At 41.0% G+C, this 20,724-nt stretch overlaps 1 protein-coding gene across 1 annotated transcript; it reads right to left on the reverse strand.

Moving 5' to 3' along the window:
• Window positions 1-1,612: 1,612 nt before the first annotated feature.
• Window positions 1,613-20,067, reverse strand: fand (Pre-mRNA-splicing factor SYF1 fand). Its single transcript, XM_080266212.1, has 16 exons — window positions 19,998-20,067; window positions 17,471-17,646; window positions 16,147-16,312; window positions 14,126-14,254; window positions 13,353-13,529; window positions 12,969-13,091; window positions 11,767-11,930; window positions 10,922-11,051; window positions 10,108-10,328; window positions 9,690-9,936; window positions 9,336-9,494; window positions 8,210-8,422; window positions 6,141-6,392; window positions 5,088-5,259; window positions 4,583-4,735; window positions 1,613-1,814 (listed from the first exon to the last, which is right to left on the reverse strand). The coding sequence occupies exons 1-16, from the start codon at window positions 20,025-20,027 to the stop codon at window positions 1,756-1,758; spliced, it is 2,571 nt and encodes an 856-aa protein (XP_080122338.1). The 5' UTR covers window positions 20,028-20,067; the 3' UTR covers window positions 1,613-1,755.
• Between the last annotated feature and the right edge of the window lie 657 nt (window positions 20,068-20,724).

The raw sequence follows: 20,724 nt of genomic DNA on the forward strand, positions 1-20,724 counted from the left end.
CCAGCACAGCAGCCACCGGGCGGGGCGTGAACTCGCAACCTCACAATTATGAGCCTGACACCCTACCACCGAGCTACAAAGCTCCCCGTGTCCACTGGGAAAATGTCAGAAAGCCTGGATGACTGGCAATATCCCAGTGGAGTGGAAGAAGGCCATGATTGTGCCTTTGTACAAAAGTAAAGATGACTGAAGTGAGTGCATCAGTTATCATGGAATAAGTTTACCAATTGACATAGGAAAGCTATATGGAAGAAGAATAACAGAGACAGTATGAAAAGATATCAGAGTGTCTGATGAGTGACGAACAGGGTGATATTAGGAATAGTAGGGGATGTCTGCATCAAATACAGAATGTGCAGTATGACAGATTATGAAGAAAGCACAATATGGTATTTAGGTACAAGTATCTGAGAAAATAGTTAAGATGAATAGGGATGATTTATGGAAGGTTCTACCAAGAGCACATAAGATGTGGATGGAAAGCTGCTCAGATGTTTCAAAGAGGATTTTATGATGGCAAAGATGCCCAGTAAAAGTGGAGGAATGCCTAAATAAGTAGTTCAATAGTCTTCATTGGAGTGAGACAAGAATGTGTGATGTCTCTAAAGTTATTCAATATCGGTATGCCTTACAGATATGTATAAATTACACTACACTACAGTACATACAGGATCTAGCTAATTATTTCGGACACTGCTGCAAACGTTCTTTATGGTAAAATCAAAACGCATTTTTAACTTAGTGCTTCTCGGACAACTTTGACAGACAACCCACTTGTCCAGGAAACTACTGGTCAGCAGCTCCTTGTCATCCCTACAGGAATAAATACAAACATGATAGGGATTTTTAAATTTAGCATGACTCTCCTGTACACAATATGAGAAAAATCATTGTCATAACAAAGACGTGTACAGTAATTCATTATTACACACAACATAAGATGCTACAATGTCTAGGCACCTGCAGGTCCTTATTCTCCTGACAGACTGGCAAAGGATTAGATGATGGATGGATGGATGGTAAACTCCCCAGTTTCATCTACTTCAACACCTTGCTTTCACACTCATTTACCATATTCATCTTTTTTTTTTTTTTTTTTTTTTTTTAAACCAAAAAATACCTCCTCCCAGTTTCTAACTCAATCAGATACAGTACAGATTTCATTCTTAAACACTTATTTACCACATCAATCCACTTTCTCTCTCTCTCTCTTTTTTTTTTTTTTTTTTTTTTTTTTTAAAACACCTCTCACGTTTACTCACATACATCCTTTTCATTCACTCCCTCACTCACTCACCTTTTTGGCCAATCATGTATCATACTGTCTCACTTTCAAACTCATGCACATTCACCCTTTTCATTATCTAACACTCATTTACCATACCCAGTCACCTGTCTGACCTACCTCTCCCACTTTGAAACTCACTCACATACTGTACACCCATTTCAATATGACCAATAAAATCAGGTATTAAATAAAAGAAATATAGTATTTTTTACATTATGTATTAAAATTTGTAATGGGTGTAGTGTAGAGAAACGCAAGTCTGAGACAGAAGTTTATTTCTGACTAGTTTCGCACAGAGGCTTCATTCCTCTGAAGAAGCCTCTGTGCACAACTAGTCAGGAATAAATTTCTCAGACTCATGTTTCTCTACACCACTCCTATACATCTGTCATTTGTCTCAAAATTTGTGATGTTAAACAATGCTGTCTACCTTATAAAACTGGTCCAATGATGTAATATCTTATAAACTACTCCTTGGCCAACTGACCAAACACCGCTGATGGGACTTCCCGCTGCTGAGGAATATCTGAAATATTGAACACTATTAGTTGTCTTCCATGATACTGTAAAAAATACACGTATAAACAGCTAAGGAAGTGGATGATACCTTTGTCATCACACAGGAACTACAATACTGTATAAATTTCCATCACCATCATTTGCTCCTTCAGCCTGATTTTTTTTTTTTTTTAATCTACACATTACTTAACCCTCTGGCAGTAATAAGCATTTCAGAAAAGATATCCGGCACCCTGTGGCTTGCCTTCAAATATCCCACCCATTCATTCATCCATCATCCAATCCTACGTTGCCCCATGAGGAGCGTAAGAGCCTGGGGCTAGGCAGTTGGTCCTGACATTTAAGATGAGAGTGACCAACCTCACTCATCCCTGAGTGGCATTACATGAGCAATAAACCCCAACCATCCCTTGGATATAAACCTTCACCGGTTCAATCCGAGTGGAGCACAATAATTACCCACTAAACCACCAGGCGCCAAAATTTGGTTATATGGTTACCACCCAGCGTAGTAAATGGTTTCCTGGTGTACAGGAAACCATTTGGCTTGTCACTCAGTGTAGAGTCACCCACAGGCAGAAGGGAGAGGAAAGAATGAAGAAAAGAAAGACAGAAGAGGGAGTGTAAAGTCACCCGCAGGCAGAAGGACAAGGAAAGAATGAAGGAAAGAAAGATAGAAGAAGATGGAAGGAAAGAAGGATGGAGGAGAGGACAGGGCAGACACCCGAGAGCAGCACTAATTTGAGTGAGTGGACGGTGAGCCAATTTTTTAAATTTTCTGCATTTCCTTACAGCAAGAAGCACATGCTTATGTTTGTGATGCTGTAAGATACAAGGTGATTCACATTTTCTTTCATGTGATGGTTGGTGATGGCCGCTGTATATTCATCCCACTTGGGAACTTAACTCGATTTTTTTCCAGCTGATGATCCACTTTCGTGAATGTGGCACCTGTGCACTCCTGCCGCGTGATTGGTTGGTTTCACTTTCATACCTAAAGTATCATATTTACAAAAAACACTTGTATCTTATATTCCAGTTCTCATAAATGCTGTTTTGCATTGTCATTGTACTAAACAGACTTGAAATGAGTATATATCTGTGCTTCACCCAAACGGACAATGAATTTGAGGAAGCTGAATTTGAACTGAAGTATTTATTGTTGTAAAGGGTACAGAGTTGTTGCATCTCCCTATATTTTTTTAAAAATAAATGCAATTGGCTAGGTAAGTGCAAATAAAAGGTACAGTATCTTAATACTTAGGCACTTGTCACATCAGACAATAGTACAGTACCATACTAAGTAAATTAGCGGTTTTGTCAGTGGTAAAGTGGTGGAAGTGGGAAGGCAAATGGAACAGTCACTACAGAGGATGGGGGGGGGGCACGAGAGACAGCCAGGCGGGAAAAACAAGTTGTCTCATCTCGCAAGATGTCACACTTTATTATGGATCACACCTACTCCACTGCTTCGATACCTTCGCCCATATTATTCATAAGTAAATATATCTGTAAGTATATACACTCAAACCTCAATTTAAGGGACTAAATGGGGAATCTACTTGTCCCTTACTTGAAAATGTCCCTTACTCGAAAATGTCCATTGTTTTATCACATATAAAGACGGTCTTATGAAATGCAATGATTGTTTCACTTATCTTACCTATTTATATGATTATGAATATTATTTTACAGGTACCGTATAAAGAAACATATTAATGTGTAAACCTAGACATTACATATAATTTTTGAATGGTCCTGTCCGTTTGTCAGGTAGAATATGGAGTCCCTTAAATCCGAAATCCCTTAAATGGGGGTCCCTTAAATCGAGGTTTGAGTGTATATTTATTTATTTATTAGAGATGCAACAACCCTGTACCTTTTACAACAATATTTCAATTCAAATTCAACTTCCTCAAATTCATTGTCCGTTTGGATGAAGCACAGATACTTACTCGTTTCATGTCTGTTTGTATACAATGACAATGCAAAACAGCATTTATGAGAACTGGAGTATAAGGTACAATTTTTTATTGTAAATATGATACTTCAGGTATGAAACTGAAACCAACCAATCACGCGGCAGGAGTGCACAGGTGCCATATTCACGAAAGTGGATCATCAGCTGGAAAAAAATCGAGTGGGTAGCCATCTCCTCAGTCTTACCGGTACTTTGACTGTGAGTGAGTGAGCATCATGTTGCACCGAGTTCTTTCCCAAAGTGAGATTGATGATTTCCTGATGGTCCCCACTGATGGTGAAAGTGATTCACCAGTTGATGCTGATGCTGATAAAGACTATGCAAACACTTTTTTACATGTGTAAAATACTAACTCCAAAATTAAGAACATTTACCGGATAAATGCCACTCACTCACATGTTGTGATGCACCCTCATACATCATTATGCTTGAGGACAGTTCCCACATCATTTATGTACCTTCCAAGAGTGTCCCTGGGTCATCTGGGATAGTTACCCATGAAGAAAATGCCAATCTCCTCCCTCAACGCACTGGGTGCCACAGGCAGGCCAAACATTTTGGCCATTGGCCGAGAACGAATCAACCTCAAAATCAACCTTTTAGGCTTCTGCAAGTACTTGTATGCTTGTTTTCCATGTTTTCTCATCATTCCTATATATATATATATATATATATAAAAATGCCAGCACCATGGCTCCATGAGGGTCCCAAGTTGGCCGGTACATGGCAGGTTAAACAGATGATGAAATACTGGCTGGCATTAAGAGTTAATGCACAAGTATATCAAGACTTACCACCATCATCATCGTCATCGTCGTTGTCATCATCATCATCATCATCATCATCATCCAGATCAATCTCATCAGGATTGGCTGTGCGTGCTGTGTCGGCAACCTCGTCATCACGCTTGCTGGTGCTGCCTCGGACAAACATGATCTTGGAACCACCTGAAAAACAGCAAAATCGTTATCATCATCATCATCATCATCATCATCACTAATATAAATTTTGCTATCACTGCCATCATCATCATCATCATCAGGGCCATAATTCCAATCATCATCATCATCAGGACCATAATTTGTCATCATCATCATCATCATCATCATCACCATCATCAGGACCATAATTCCAATCATCATCATCATCATCATCAGGACCATAATTCATAATTCCAATCATCATCATCATCATTATTCTCACTAAAAGATGAAGTAAGGCAAACATGATAGGAATGATGGAGAGAGATCTAAAAAAAGGTAAGGCTATCAGGGATACCAAGCCTATAACTCAACTTACCCTGTGGTTGTGTGGGTGGGGGCCGTGTGTTGCTGGGTTCTTCCTGTTGGTTCATGGCCACAGCCCTGGCCTCCAACATCCTCATGCCATCTTTTGCACCAGGTGCCAGGTCTGACACCGTTCCTGCCACTGTGTCTGCCGACGCCAACATCTGTGCTGACATCATGTTCACCTGCATATATAAAGGGGCACAGTATTATTACTGTCAATGTCATCACAATTATTACTGTTTTCAACCAGAATAATTTTAACCAACAACACTTTCATAATTTCTATTATCATTATTGCTATCCTCATTATTCTGTATCATCACCATCACCATCATCATCATCATCATCATCATCATCATCGTCTGCTGCCCCCTCCTCCACATCATCATCACACCAGAAAACAGGAAAACTGCGAGAACTATCAACAGCATGCCAGAGCTCAATGGGGCCAGACAATCATTCACATACCAGTCAAGCCTTCAGAATCCCGGCTCCACCTCAAAACTTTAGTCATCTGCACAGAGCTGTTATAGCGCCTTCAATATAATTATGTCTTTTTTAGCGAGATTCTTGATATTACATTCTATATGTCATGAACGGCCTTACTACTAGGCTATACCCATTTTACTCTAACCTGGCCTAAAATTGCTCTCTCTTCAACTTCAATGCTAAGTTGTAACAGGAGATTAATACAAGTTGCTAATTGCAGACAAATGCTATGGGTACGAGGTAGAGTTGTAGTACTGTCTTTTTCTGCCAGAAGGACAAAAATATACGTCAGGTTAAGGTAAATGAACTATCACCATTTCACCTGGGCTGAATAAAATCACATAATAGCAGCAACAATCATCATCATCATCATCATCCAAACCACTTTTTGTCCCAACTAAAGATAAATGGGACAAGGAAGGGTCAAGATAGCATGAAAAGACCAAGCACAATAAACGGAGAAATAACCAACAGCCCACACACTGAAATGGGCCACACACTCATTCACCCACCATTCAGTCCCTAGAATCTTGACACCACAATGAAGAAATTACAGTAGTTCTTTTGTTCATACCTGTGTGTTATACTTGGCTTGCATGGAACGTTTAATCCTCAGCAGTTCCTTCATGGTGTCCTCATTTCCATGTGCCACCTCAAAGTCTGTCCACTTGGTCCAGAATTCAGATGTAATTCTGGGATCGCAAATCTGGCTGCAATAGGCATAGATTTCACGCGCACGGTCAATCTCGCCCAGTTTCCTCTCCATGTCGGCGAATCTCAGGCACATTTCCCGAGCTCCTTCATCTGGCAGGTCATCAATGGCTTCCTGAAGAATAAAAGGCAGTAGAAAGTTAGCCTCTATAGACCATGAGTCTTTTTCAATGCTGCGTGAAAAAGGTATATCTGAGTGAATTTGAAGGAGGGAGGAGGCGAGGAAGGCTAAGGAGAAGGTGGTGAGATATGGTGGAAGAGTGTGTGAGGATGAGAGGTATCGAAGTTGGTGAGGCTTGGGGACTGACCAGAGATTGAGCTGTCTGGATGAATTTTGTGCAAAGAAGTGCATAACCAGGGATTTGGCAACCCTTTTAAGGTGACAGTGTTCAGATCGACTCTATCAGCTAAGTATATGTGAAGCTACAGAACGTGGTGAATTTTGGGGGGCCTATCTGATGAAGCCAGGATTTCGAGAGATGGAATGATAAGTGAATGGAAGCGTGGCCCATTGAGTTGGGCAAAACTCTGGCTGTCTGATGGTAAATACAACCCAAACTTGTGGACGAAAGAATATATTTACCAAACAGTTTTGGTGGACACTGCCACCATGTAATTTGAATAATGCAATACTTAATAATGTTTGTTAAGCCAACTACAGAACTGACTGGCAAGGTAGCCATCTACTATAAAAAAGTCATGACTTTCGGAAACGAAAGATTATTGAAGCCACGTGTATCCAAAAATACGAGAATTTCAACATTAGTGAAGGTACGTACAAGCTAGATCCTATAGTGAGGTCCCTGGTGGGAATGTCCCTTCCTGCACCAACACAGGTGAGGTCAGACAGGAATTACATCTGACCTGTCTGGTGATGCCTCCCCTTTCCCCCTTTGGGAATTCCCTGCTTACAATCCACCCCACTCCACCTCACCTTTACCCCACCTCCCACACACACACACATAAAAAGGAGCCCTTGTATTGTCAACATGTCATTCCCTCTCTCTATCTTGACCACTAAGGATGGTGGCAGTGTCCACTGAAATTGTTTGGTAAATATATTCTTCGTCTACAAGAGTGGGTTTTATTACCATCTTTGATTATCATGCAAAAGTGATTCATCCAGCCATTTGGTTGTCTGGACATTGCTACTCCTCACCCTGACCTACAGTGGGAAAGCAGGTCGGGAAGATGATGATGTGAAACTGGCCAGTGGCACAAAGGATTAAACTTTTTATTTTCTATCATTATTATCATTACTTGGTGGTAGGTGGGGGCGCTCACCTTCCACTCACTCAATGTAGTGCTGCTCTTGGGTGTCTGCCCTGTCCTCTCCTCCATCCTTCTTTCCTTCCATCTTCTTCTATCTTTCTTTCTTTAATTCTTTCCTCGTCCTTCTGCCTACAGGTGACTTTACACTCCCTCTTCTGTCTTTCATTCCTTCATTCTTTCCTCTTTCTTCTGCCTATGGGTGACTCTACACTGAGTGACAAGCCAAATGGTTTCCTGTACACCAGGAAACTATTTACTACGCTGGATGGTAACCATGTAACCAAATTTTGGCGCCTGGTAGTTTAGTGGGTAATTATTGTGCTCCAATCGGATTGAGCCCGTGAAGGTTTATATCCAAGGGGTTGTTGGGGTTTATTGCTCACGTAATGCCACTCAGGGATGAGTGAGGTTGGTCACTCTCATCTTAAATGTCAGGACCAACTGCCTAGCCCTGGGCTCCTATGCTCCTCATGGGGCAACGTAGGATTGGATGATGGATGGATGGATGGATTATCATTACTAAAGCTGTATATAACAAGTGTCTCCTCAGCTTTGTAAAAACATCCAGCAGTAGCCACACTAAAACCCTACAATGCCAAAGGTGCCAACTACAAAAACAAAGATGGAATGGCAAAACTGTTGACACAAACAATGCTGCACCTGATAAATCTCCCTGGTCCTTGTGACACCATATATCTGCTGTGCATGCTGGAGGTATATGTTGTATATGGGCAGCTTCTCCTCGGGTGGGACGGCCTTGGTGGCGCGGCTGTACACCTGCATGGCATGCCGGGCTAACCCATGCTCCTCTTCCATCTTGGCATACAGCAGGTACAGGTTACGGGCAAACTTGGCTGGGCATTTCTCCAAGCACTGGTGGGGGGTGGAGGCAAGTACAGTATTATCAATTAATGTCCTTGTTATAAGTGTCTGATCCATATACCTCCTACCTTTTTTTTTTTTTTTTTTTTTTTTTAAATAACAGAACGGAGGAAGGAAAAACAAATGGGTAAAAAAAAAAAATCCATACACCAGATTACTGGTGTCCTCTGTTCATAAAATATCTGTAACAATTAGACTTGAACAGTTATGGGTTGAAATTTGGAGGAAAACAACTCTGGGGAAGCGAGTTCCAAAGAGATGCAGTTCGTAATATTCCTCTCCAAATATTTCTTCCAATGATTAGCACCTTCCCAACATTAAAATTAATCTTCTAATTGCATAACTACAAATTCATCCTCCTTCTGCCTATCTATCTACAGCCAGATGCCTTAATCCCGTAAGGGGTGGCCACAAATAAATCGCCTCCCTGTTGCCCTGTCCCCTGCCATTATGCTGCCCTCCCACCAACTCACACCCCCATCTCTTTTATACCTCTCCACTCTAACCCTCCTTATCATCCTCGGTCTCCCCCTCCCTCTCCCCTCCTACACCTCACTCACTCATTCTGATCATCCCAGTCCATCTTCCATTCAGTCTTACTTATACAACCTCATCCTTGCTCAACCACAGACCCTGACACCATCCCTATTTGCATGCCAAATGAACAATCTGTCGTTTCACATTCCAAACTGCGTCTTACACATAACAATACCCTGGCTCCATAACAGACCTTCTAAACCTCCTTATCCTGACAATGAAAGACCTGCAAGCCATCTCAGTTTACCTCCAAAATTAATAAACTTAAGCCTAACTTTATCCTGTCCATGTGCAGACCCTGATATCATCCCAGTCCACCTAAATGAACAGAAGTTACCTGCCAAATGAAAGCTCTTACATGTCTCACCTGTTCAAAGAGATCCCTAGCACGTTCAATCTTCGTGCCTTTATAACGCTCCAGGAACTTTGTGAGGTAGGTGTTCCAGATGTCATATACGTAGGGCCACTTGAAGAGGGAAATGCCTTTTTCATATGCTTTAAATGCCTCTTCAAAGTAGTTATTTTCCTGAAACAAGAGAAAAGAAAATGTATAACATCAACCTGACCTCTCTTCTCACCTAAGTGTGTGGAGAGAACGTATGAAAAATCATATGCAATACATTTAACCTACAACTTAAGCATATATAGTATAGCTCTATGAAACTCAACAAGATATTTCAACTAAGTACATAAAGAGCACGGTAATAATAATAATTCCTACTTGGAGAAACATGCCATAGTTGATGATAATCTGTGGTGTGGCAATGCGCAGGTCTATGATGCGGTCATACACAGCCTTGCAGGACTTGAAGGTGCCCAAACACTCCTCTAGGTCAGCATACATGGACCACAGCTTGAGTGACTTGTATACTCGCCTCTGTACTGGCTCAGATTCGTCATTGTATGCAACTTTGTGTGGTGGTGGGGCTGTGGCACGCTTCATTAGTTTCACTGCCTCCTCCTCATTACTGTAAAAATCAAAGCTGTTAGCATGGAAATTCAGTGTAAGCACAACAATGCACAGCAGGTTAATACTGTATGGAGGAGAAAACTGTACCATTATATTGGTCTGCAAAAAGATATTCTCATCTGAAACTGTCCTAATGCACAATCAGGTAACTTTAAAAAGGACAACTCACCCATGTCGTATCTCCATCTCGGCCCATTCACACCAGACACTGGCCAGATCATCAACTTTAACGTAGGCAACCTCTGTGCCACGCTGGAAGATGATCCGCGCATCAACAATCTGATCGTTCTCTTCATAGAACTTGGCAAAGTTGACCCAGAGTGTATGGAGTTTCCCGGTGGCCTGCTTGGGGTCAATGGTCTTAACCGCCTCCATGTATGTTGCCACAATCTGAAAGAACAAATTTGGTAAACTGCTATGTCTCTGTTTTCACCTGATAGCAATCCCTACACCCTTTCAACTCAATCTATGGCAAAGTGTACTTAAACTGGAGGGCTAAGCTGACTAGTGAGTAAGGAGGCTCATTCCCACTTCATAACTAAAGTTCCTTGAACTTCACATAACCAAGATATAGTATTCACACTGAAGGAGTGGGACAGTTCCAACAGATGAAAACAAACTGACTATCTCTACTTATCTAAAGCGAGATGCCTTAATTCCAGAAGAGGGGGTCATCAAACATAATTATCACCTAAATGCTGAGCTGTCCTCCATCTTCTGGATACCCTCCCTCCATCTTACATCACTCTCATTCATATACCTCTCCAATTCATTCTCCATGTCAGGCCTGGTCACCCTCTCCCCATCCACCTCACTCACATATACTTTCCTAGTCATTCAATCACTCTCCATTCATTCCACATGGACATATCATCTCAGGATACTCCTAACACTTTCCAGTACACCCACATCACCACCATCATCGTAATTATCACGACCACCTCTTTTTCCTCACCTCATCCCATCCTTACAGCACTCCTTACCATTTTCGGCTTGCTTTCGTACAGCGACACTCTCTTCTGCCACTCTAGGACATTATGAGGATTCTGACGTAGCATTACAGAGTTTAGCAGCAGTGGTCGTCTTTGCATCAGATCTTCAAACCTTGCCAATCTGTGGTGGTAGAGAGAAAATGCTGGTGGATCACACAAATACACAGAAAGTGTTAATGAATCATATGAAATTGAGAAAGTTTTAATGGATCACAAGAAGTACAGAGAGAAAGTGTTGGTGGATCACATGAAGTACAGAGAGAAAGTATTAGTGAATCACATGTAGTACAAAGACTGTGTTGGTGGATATTATGAAATACAGAGAAGGCGTTAGTGGATCACATGAAGTAAAGAAAGTGTTAGTCAATCACATGAAGTACTGAAAATTTTAGCAAATTACATGAGGTACAGATACATAAATAGCAATACTAGAAATATGTCTCCATATCACTGAAACAGATAAATTGTCAAGTGTGGTGCATCTATTTAAGTTACTAAAGTGATGGCTATATGTACAGTATTAAAAAAACTACCTTGTTTAATGTATCCATCCATCCATTATCCAATTCTATGTTGCCCCATGCAGAGTGTAGGAGCCTGAGGCTAGGCAAGTTGGTCCTGACATTTAAGATGAGGTGAACACACCATATTGTCCGAGTACTGTATTAACAAACTATACTCACTAAAGGTACACATTCGTATGTCAGGCCAATTACCATACAAAGCCATGAATTTGTTATTAATTACAGTATTTAATGTATGCACATGGCTAATTTCATAGGGATAATTAAGAAAGAGACGAAGGCTATAAAGACAAACAGTAAAGTCCTGCCCACCTGAGCTCTATATCCGATTCCTCCTCCTCCTCCACATCAGCCCCAGCTTCCTCCATGTGCTTCTTGAGGGTCAGCTCCTCAAACTGGGCATAAGAGTCAAACACCTGGGTGAAGTCTCGCACTGTCATTACACTTCGCAGGGCCTCCTCGTACACATCACGTGCCTGTGGATGAAGGATAAGCAGTACAATACAGCATTTTAATATGCCTGAGGAATGTGAAAGGAATGGGATACAGGGAAGATGGAGGAAGCACAGGACGAAAGAGGAGAGAATATTGTTATCTTGGTGGTAGATGGGGGCACTCACCATTCACTCACTCAATGTAGTGCCGCTTTGGGTGTCTGCCCTTTCCTCTCGTCTTTCCCTCCTCTTGTCTTTCTTTCCTTCATTCTTTCCTCTTCCTTCTGCCTATGGGTGACTCTACACTGAGTGACAAGCCAAATGGTTTCCTGTGCACCAGGAAACCATTTACTATGCTGGGTGGTAACCATCCATCCATCCATCATCCATTCCTACATTGCCCCATGAGGAGTACAGAAAGCCCAGGGCTAGGCAAGTTGGTCCTGACATTTAAGATGAGAGTGACCAGTCTCACTCATCCCTGAGTGGCATTATGCAAGCAATAAACCCCAGCCACCCCTTGGACATAAACATGCACAGGCTCAATCCAATTGGAGTGCATTAATTGCCCACTAAACCACCAGGTGCCTAATTTGGTTACATGAATACCATCCAGCAGAGTAAATGGTTTCCTGGTGTACAGGACACCATTTGGCTTGTCACTTAGTGTAGAGTCACCCACAGGCAGAAGAAAGAGGAAAGAATGTAGGAAAGAAAGAAGAGGAAGTATGGAAAGAAGGAAGAGAGGAAAGGGTAGCCACCTGAGAGCGGCACTACATCAAGTAAGTGGATGGTAAGCACCCCCACCAACCAAATGACAAATTTATATACACCTCATCTGAATACTCACTGCACCAACAGACCTTCTATCAGGCAGAATTTTGCTGACTGTTGGTCATTTGGGTTGCATGAGCAGCTAAAATGTTAGCCATTTTCTGTCCAGTGTGATGCCAGCTTAAACACCACAATCCTTCACATGTCACCAGTACTCAGCAAGAGATTTTCACAGTATTTACAATGTCAACAACAACAACTTCGACAAAACTAGACTACAATAAAGAACTGCAAAAATGAGCCAACCCTTTCAAAGAGAGCACTGATTATGTAAAATTCTGCGAGGGAGTTCCACAGCATCCCCACTTGGTCTGTGTAGCGTTGTAACCCATGACGGATAATGGCCTCAGCGTTCTTTAGGCTTGTCTCCTGCAGGGGTGGGGAATAGAGGGGGGGAGGTTAGTAACAATAATATTAAATGAATAAACAATATAATCAATTTCACCATCATCATCAATAGCCCCCTTATCAATTTCATAATTATCATTAACTTTTATCAACACTACCATCATCATTATGTAAGTATTATTATCATTGCTGTATCATCATCATTATCATCATCATCATCGTCCCTTCCTCCCTCCCTACTGGTAGTTTACAGGTTAATAATATTCTCCACCTGCGTCTCACCTGTGGGTTTTTCGATATGAGTTCACAAAGTTCTGACCACAACTGGTGCTTGGACTTGCCATATTTAGAGGTGAAGGAGTCTGTGTTCACGCACCACTCATATTTCTTGGCGGCCTCCTCCAGACGCCCAATGGATATTAAATAACTGATGTAGTCCTCTGTTTCTTCAGGACATAACTGAAAAAAATATATTATCAACATTATCATATTTACAGCATAGCCTCTGAAATTCCTAGCATAGTGGGAAAGAAACAATGCACTGTAGGGACAGCTGTCAACAAAGTGCAGGAAAGAGCTACTGGCATGGTATGAGATGAACAGAAGAGTTTTGGGAAGATAGTAGCTGTGTACTGTACACCATACTGTATGTCTTCTCTGGAAGAGGTAACAGAAAAGTATTAAAAGAAGGGGAAGAAGCTGTAAGTTGCCTTCACGGATCCACAGATAGCATATAAGAGTAGAAAGGGAATGTGGGAAGTGCTAACAATGTAGGGATAGCAATATAAGTGGGATGGGGGGGGAACGAATGAGTTCTTTCTTTTCAATGTTGGAAAAAAAAAAAAAAAAGGACATGTTATGTCTCCATGGTTGCTCTATATCTAACTATCCATCAACATATAATCTTGAAGTGTCCCTTATGACAGATGGCAGTATACGAAAAAAAAAAATCTATCCACAGGTGAATAGCACTGCCTGGACAAGGTGTGAACAAAATTTAAAAATATCCCTGGATTCACTAGGTCAATTAACACCCTAATCCTGTTCTCCTTTACCTTGAGATGTCTTCTCCACACTCTGACGGCTGTCTCAGGTATGGAGTAGGACATCACGAACTTGAGGTACAGTGGCCAGATGCGATTGTGCTGGGTGATGGGCAGGGAACATAGGGCTCGGTCAAATGTCTGAAACCCATAACATCATCAGCAGTAGTACCATCATTTGAAGTTATGCTATTCTGATATTAGATTTTTTTTCTCTCTCAGTTAAATATGAAAAGCATGTCTCACCTGAAGCCTTTTTATATCAAACAACATTTTGCAAGCACAGGTCTGAAACTTTAATCCCTCCTGTTCAATGACGTATTTTAGATTTTATGCTGCCTATCCCTACATGATTTTACAGTAAACCCTTCACAAGTCGAACTATATGGGGCTCTACCCTGGTTCACATTACCAAATTTTCCGTCTTACCGAATTTTCACACCCAAAAATTGCTAAGACAATACCTATTACTTGTCCTTTCAACACTAAATTAAAGGAGCATATATAAATAAAAAAGTTATGACAAAAAAACAATTCAATGCATTTAATATACCTTTAATTGGTAGAAAATAATTCATAGAGGCTGTACAGACCTGTCGGAAGCTTGTGTTGGAGATGGATTTCCACCCCCCAAATTGCAAAGACAATACCTGGTACTTATTTTTTCAACACTAGCGTAAAGGAGCATATACAGTGTATAAATGAATAATGAAAGACAAAAAAAACAATTCAGTGCACCTAATTTACCTTTCGTAAGAGGTAGTACAGACCTGTCGGCAGCTTGTGTTGGAGACAGAGATGGTGGAGTTCACAATTTAATGTAACATTCTAAATAGTACCCAGTATTTATTTCACTGAACATTAAGAATTAAACTTAAATGTAATCACTATAATAATCTGCAATATAACACTTCCAGTAATAATAATACTGAACTTTAATCATGATCACTTAACTCTAAGTCACAAGCACACATTTTTTTCATTTAGTCAAATTACAGTTTTCATAAACACACACACAGACACTATTCGGTGTTTGTGCCAACAGTACTTAAGTGCTGGCTATCTGAAGAGCTGTAGAAGCAGAATCACTGCTGGAATCAAGAGAAGGGATAGGCTGACGCCTTGGCATAGGCTTAAAGAAGTCATGAATCTTCACCTGCTTCTGCTGCGAATACTGGCGATGAATAACCAAGCCTCGCAACTCCCGTGCATGCATATAAAAATTTTGTGCTTCTGCATCATCAACATAATCCAGCCAAGATATTACAACATCCACTGCTTCACGAACTTGGGATAATTTGTATGGATTCTTGCGTCCAACATCACTGTTCTCTTCCTCGTTTTCATCATTGTCATCATCTTCATCCTTCTTCCCAGCCACGGACTCAGCAATTTCTTCTTCTGTTTGGCAATGTTACCCAGGATCATATGCATCCATTTCAAGCCACTGGATGACATCACCTTCATTAACATTCTTCTCACCGAATTTTTGCATAACTTCAAGATAATCTGAGACTTCAAAGTCAGTGAAATCAGGCAAGCAGCAGACTGGCAGCCACATGCCCGCCTGGCACCACCTTTGTCCCCCTACCTCCGCATCTCGGCCTACTTACATACGTGGTCTCGGCCTGAGTACGGCTTACCAAAGATTCCGTTTTCTAAAAGTTCGACTTATGAAGGGTTTACTGTACAGTATTTAGTTTGGAAGTGACATCTGTATCTGCAGGGGTTAGGTATAGCTTCCATTAACGCCTTTATTACAAAGGGGCTGTCCTGAGTTGAAATCATCTGGTGGTAGCAAGAATCATAATTATTATCAGAAATCATTTGGTAGTAACAAGAATCATCATCATTATCATTAGAAATCATCATCACTATCAACAGCCAGCCCGATAAAGTGGACCATACACTCCTTCACTCACCACTAAAGCCCTCAGAATCCTGTGGTAGAGGCAAGAATAAAATACAAAAAGACATTACAGGAGTGAAAGAATTTAGTGTTGTGAGGATGAACTTTACTAAGTCAAACTAACCTTTCTTGTTCTTGTGATCTTTTTCTGATTGATCAAAGACTGGCAATAATCTATCCATATCCGGGGCATCTTGTGCATGAAGACCAGCGCACGTTCAAAGGTGTTGTTGACGCTCTCATATTCTGGGTCTGTTACACACCGCCCCTTCACCTGCTGCATCCGTAACCTGAAGAACCAAAATGAATGCTTTAACAATAATCACAGCTGGGCTCATATGGACATGAATCCACCAGACAATAGTCTGAAGCTGTCCTTCTTCTGTCCTGTATCCTCCTTTTGGGGGATATGGAGGCAGTTGTTGGATGTTTATGTAAATGGGTAGCAGAGTTGCACTGTTATAAAGGCATCAACCTGTGATACAGGAAAGTATTTTATATGACAATGTGGAAAATTCCAAAACAATAGTCAGAGGATGATGAAATGCAAACATCTGAAACATACTGTACAGTTAATCCTCCATCCATCATCCAATCCAGTGTTGCTCTATGAGGAGCGTACGAACCCAGGGCTGGGCAAACTAGTCCTGACATTTACGATGAGTGACCAGTCTCGCTCATCCCTGAGTGGCATTACACTGGCAATAAACCCCAACCACCCCTTGGATATAAACCTGCACCACCTCAATCCAACTGGAGAGGAAACCATTTGGCTTGTCACTCAGTGTAGAGTCACCCACAGACAGGAAAGAGGAAAGAATGAAGGAATGAAAGACAGACGAGAATGGAAGGAAAGAAGGATGGAAGAGAGGAAAGGGCAGGCACCTGAGAGCAGCACTACATCGAGTGAGTGGATGGTAAGTGTCCTTACCTACCACTAATCCTCATTTATAATCACATCCTTTGATTACTGATTAATACCGGTATGCACCTTATCTTCACTTTATGATTCATTATGAAATTTTTTCACATAAAATATTAGTGTACAGTACAGTATCTCTAAGTCTTTAACCACAAACCAGAAACATGTCCAAGAGTTGCTTTACTTACAGCAGCAATACAGTACTGATTGCTCACAAACTAGACATTAGGTAATGACTGACTGATATGAAGCACTCAAATAACTTGAATCACCCTCCTCAACCAATTCCCTAATTAGAACGTAACCTACCATCTTTACAGACGGCCTGCAAGCTAGTGTGGTAAAAATGGTGGCCTCCTAATTGGACAAGATTTTCAGGGAAATCAATCACAAATATTCTAAGAGAGTTAAAGCAAGGTTGCAAAAGAAAAAAAATGGTGATTTAATTAGACAAATATACTGCACAGTAAAAAATTGCCAAATCCATATACACACTCCTGCAGGTCTTCCCCAAATAGTCATTTACCTGAGATACTGGTGCCACAGCTTATAACTGCCTGGCATCTGAAGCAGTGCTCGTTCGTACACCTTGTTGAGTTTTTCTGGAGCTGCATCCTTCTTGTGTTCTATATACCGCAGCCAATGCTTTACTGAATATGGATTACGTAATAGTTCCTCCTCATATTGCAAATCATCAGTTTCCTGAAATACAGCAATAACACATACAATATTAGGAAAACATATACCTGTACTGTGGCTAATACAAAATGCTGGCATTGCTAGTACAGTGCCATACAACTTTAGCAGAATATTCAGTGAAAAATTAGCAGAATAAACACTAACATGAAATTTGAAAAATTAAATAATAATTATGTACCTTACAACAGTGACATAGTAAATTACTGTATTTCCAAATTTCCTATAGGAATGAACTGTTAACAGGATCCTTTGGTATTTTTTACAGATTTGCATATACTGTACAGTGGTCTTTTTTAAACTGTTGGTTTTTAAAAATGTTCGTAAATAAGAGATTCCATTATTGTAATCTATCTATCTATAGCCCGACGCCCTAATCCCGCAAAGGGTGGCCACAGACAAAACGCCTCCAAGTCGCTCTGTCACCCACCATTTGACTACCCTCCCCCCAACTCACCCCCCCCTCCTTCATATACTGTACCTCTCAACTCCATCCCTCCACCTCATCCTCGGTCTACCTCTCCCTCTCCCTCCCTCCACCTCACCTACATACACCCTCTTAGTCAGTCTTTCATTCTCCACATATATTTTACCGAATATGAATTGTCCTTCTGCCTACGGGTGACTTTACACTCCCTCCTCTGTCTTTCTTTCCTTCATTCTTTCCTTTTCCTTCTGCCTGTGGGTGACTCTACACTAAGTGACAAGCCAAATGGTTTCCTGTACACCAGGAAACCATTTACTATGCTGGGTGGCAACCATATAGCCAAATTCTGGCACCTGGTGGTTTAGTGGGTAATTATTGTGCTCCAATCAGACTGAGCCAGTGAAGGTTTATATCCATGGGGTGGTTAGGGTTGACTGCTCATATAATGCCACTCAGGGATGAGTGAAGTTGGTCACTCTCATCTTAAATGTCGGGACCAACTGCCTAGCCCCGGGCTCCTACGCTCCTCATGGGGCAATGTAGGATTGGATGATGGATGGATGGATGGATGAAGTGATTTATTTTAATCACTGAGTTACATGTATCATATTTTAATGGATGTCTCCTGTGTGATGTATACACTGTAAGATTTGCTTTATGATCGTACCTTCCTTCGCCATCGCATGGTCATGTAATGACTGCCCCATGATTGATGAAAGGTCTTAACGCACGATACTGTTTTAGCACTTTTAGCGCAAGTTTTATGCAATGCACATTTTAGTTTGGATGCTGTTAGGTAGGTTATAATCACTAAGGGTTCTGGGGGTGAAGCCCCCCAGTTAGACTTCCATTGTTATTTGGGGGGGTCTGAGGGGCTTTGCCCCTCCAGTTAAGCGACACTTTTCTAGATAGAAGTATCCGCCGAAATGTCTATCTATCTATCTATCTCTCTATTGCCAGATGCCTTAACCCGCCGTGTGCCAGTGTCATTTTAAAACGGTCTGACATAATTCTGCGGCCAGTGCCAGTGCCATTTTAAAATGGTTTAAAATAAAAAACTTCACTGTGATCGCATTTTTCAAGATTTGCTGGTAAAAATTGGCAGGCATGTAAAGTAACTGTTCCTCTACCATCCCCCAGGCTGTCAAGGCCATACACTCACTCGCTTCCCCCCCTCACGCTCGCTCTGGCTCACTCTGCCTGTGTGTCTCACCCAGTGCTGTACATAGTGAAGGCATTTTGTAAATATTTTCATGCAAGTATAAGTTGTAAATATTTTCTTGTAAGTGTAAGGACTATATAGTGATGTCAAGTTGTAAATACCTTCTTGCAAGTGCCGGGACTGTACGTAATGAAGTCAGGTTGTACCTATCTTCAAGTAAGTGTAAGATAATGCATTCACAGTGAGAAAGACACAAAAATTGTGAAAGATGCTGAAGTATTAAGTAATCAGAAAAGTGTACTGAACATTGCTATACCTTCCCAGCATAAATACCTGAGTATATCTTACACAGAAAACGGCTTTCTCTCACGTACGTGGTGAACGTGAAACAGTGGCTATACCTGTACACGAGTATGCAGGACTCAATAAAACCGATTTCCGACCCTCTATTATTCTGCGTTTTACTGGGGAAGCTCCTATTTCTCCTCTGAGAGTACAGTTTGCTGCATATTTTGGAGTACCTAATATCTGCGAGAGACACTTTTTTTCCGATTCTCTGTAACTTTTTAATTTCGGTGTCTGAGTAATTTGACACTTGATCCATACAGAGCGACTTGGAGGCGTTTTGTTTGCGGCCACCCTTTGCGGGATTAGGGCATCGGGCTATAGGTAGATAAATAGACTGATTTAAAAGCCGATAGGGTTGCCAGTACACGCACCGTATTTACCGCATACAACAACGTTTTGGTGGCCGAGCTGAATACTTACAATGATGATAGATGAGGCGTCCATCAACATTTTAGATATCACAGCTGCTAAAGCATCAAATATATTTAGCGACTACTGTCACATTCGGTGTGAATTTTCTAGCCTTTCCTGGCAATAATCATTAGAAACACATCCATTACGTATTTAATCCCAACCAAAACAAGATTTGTCTCGCTTACACTGCTGATAGAACAGCACTGTGATGGAGTAGTAGAAAACGTACTAGCATAAACTATATTAGATTTAAAGAATTACTTATTATATTCCTTTTTGCCCTGACTTGGCCTAAAATATTTATCTTTACCTTCGTTAATAAGTTGTGGCCATAATGAAACAGCAGAATACGCAGAATATTAGGCTGAAAAAATGTTAACGCCTCTTCCTTAGCATTTTATTGAGGCGGCTAATTAATATCTATTTGCACGTTATTTATTCTAGGAATGGTGGTATTTGAATGATTAAAGTTACACAGGAGTGGTGAACAAAATAAATCGCTTAGAAAGTGGTGTTAAAGAGCTTTCTAAACAGACAAGAATATGGGCCTTCTCATTGGAGGTAAATATTTAGGTAATCTGGTCATAGAAACTTCAAGCAAATAAAAAAAAAAAAAATAATAAGTTTACCATTTCCCACCAACTTTTCGATTACTGACTTTTTGTTAGGTAATTTTGAGTTAATTTAGGTATTTTGGGGTGTTCGGGCAACCGCCAAGAAGAAAGTTGCAAGA

Source organism: Coenobita brevimanus, chromosome 19, assembly GCF_032717465.1.
Source record: "Coenobita brevimanus isolate Jiangsu-jjx chromosome 19, ASM3271746v2, whole genome shotgun sequence".
Lineage (NCBI taxonomy): Eukaryota > Metazoa > Arthropoda > Malacostraca > Decapoda > Coenobitidae > Coenobita > Coenobita brevimanus.

Excerpts from the sequence above, each read along its gene's own strand:
- fand (XM_080266212.1), bottom strand. The coding sequence starts at position 20,027 with ATGTTGATGGACGCCTCATCTATCATCATT. Across the intron at positions 11,052-11,766 it reads GAATCGGATATAGAGCTCAG|ATTGGCAAGGTTTGAAGATC; the intron begins GTGGGCAGGACT and ends CTACCACCACAG. Across the intron at positions 8,423-9,335 it reads CTAGGGATCTCTTTGAACAG|TGCTTGGAGAAATGCCCAGC; the intron begins GTGAGACATGTA and ends ACCCCCCACCAG.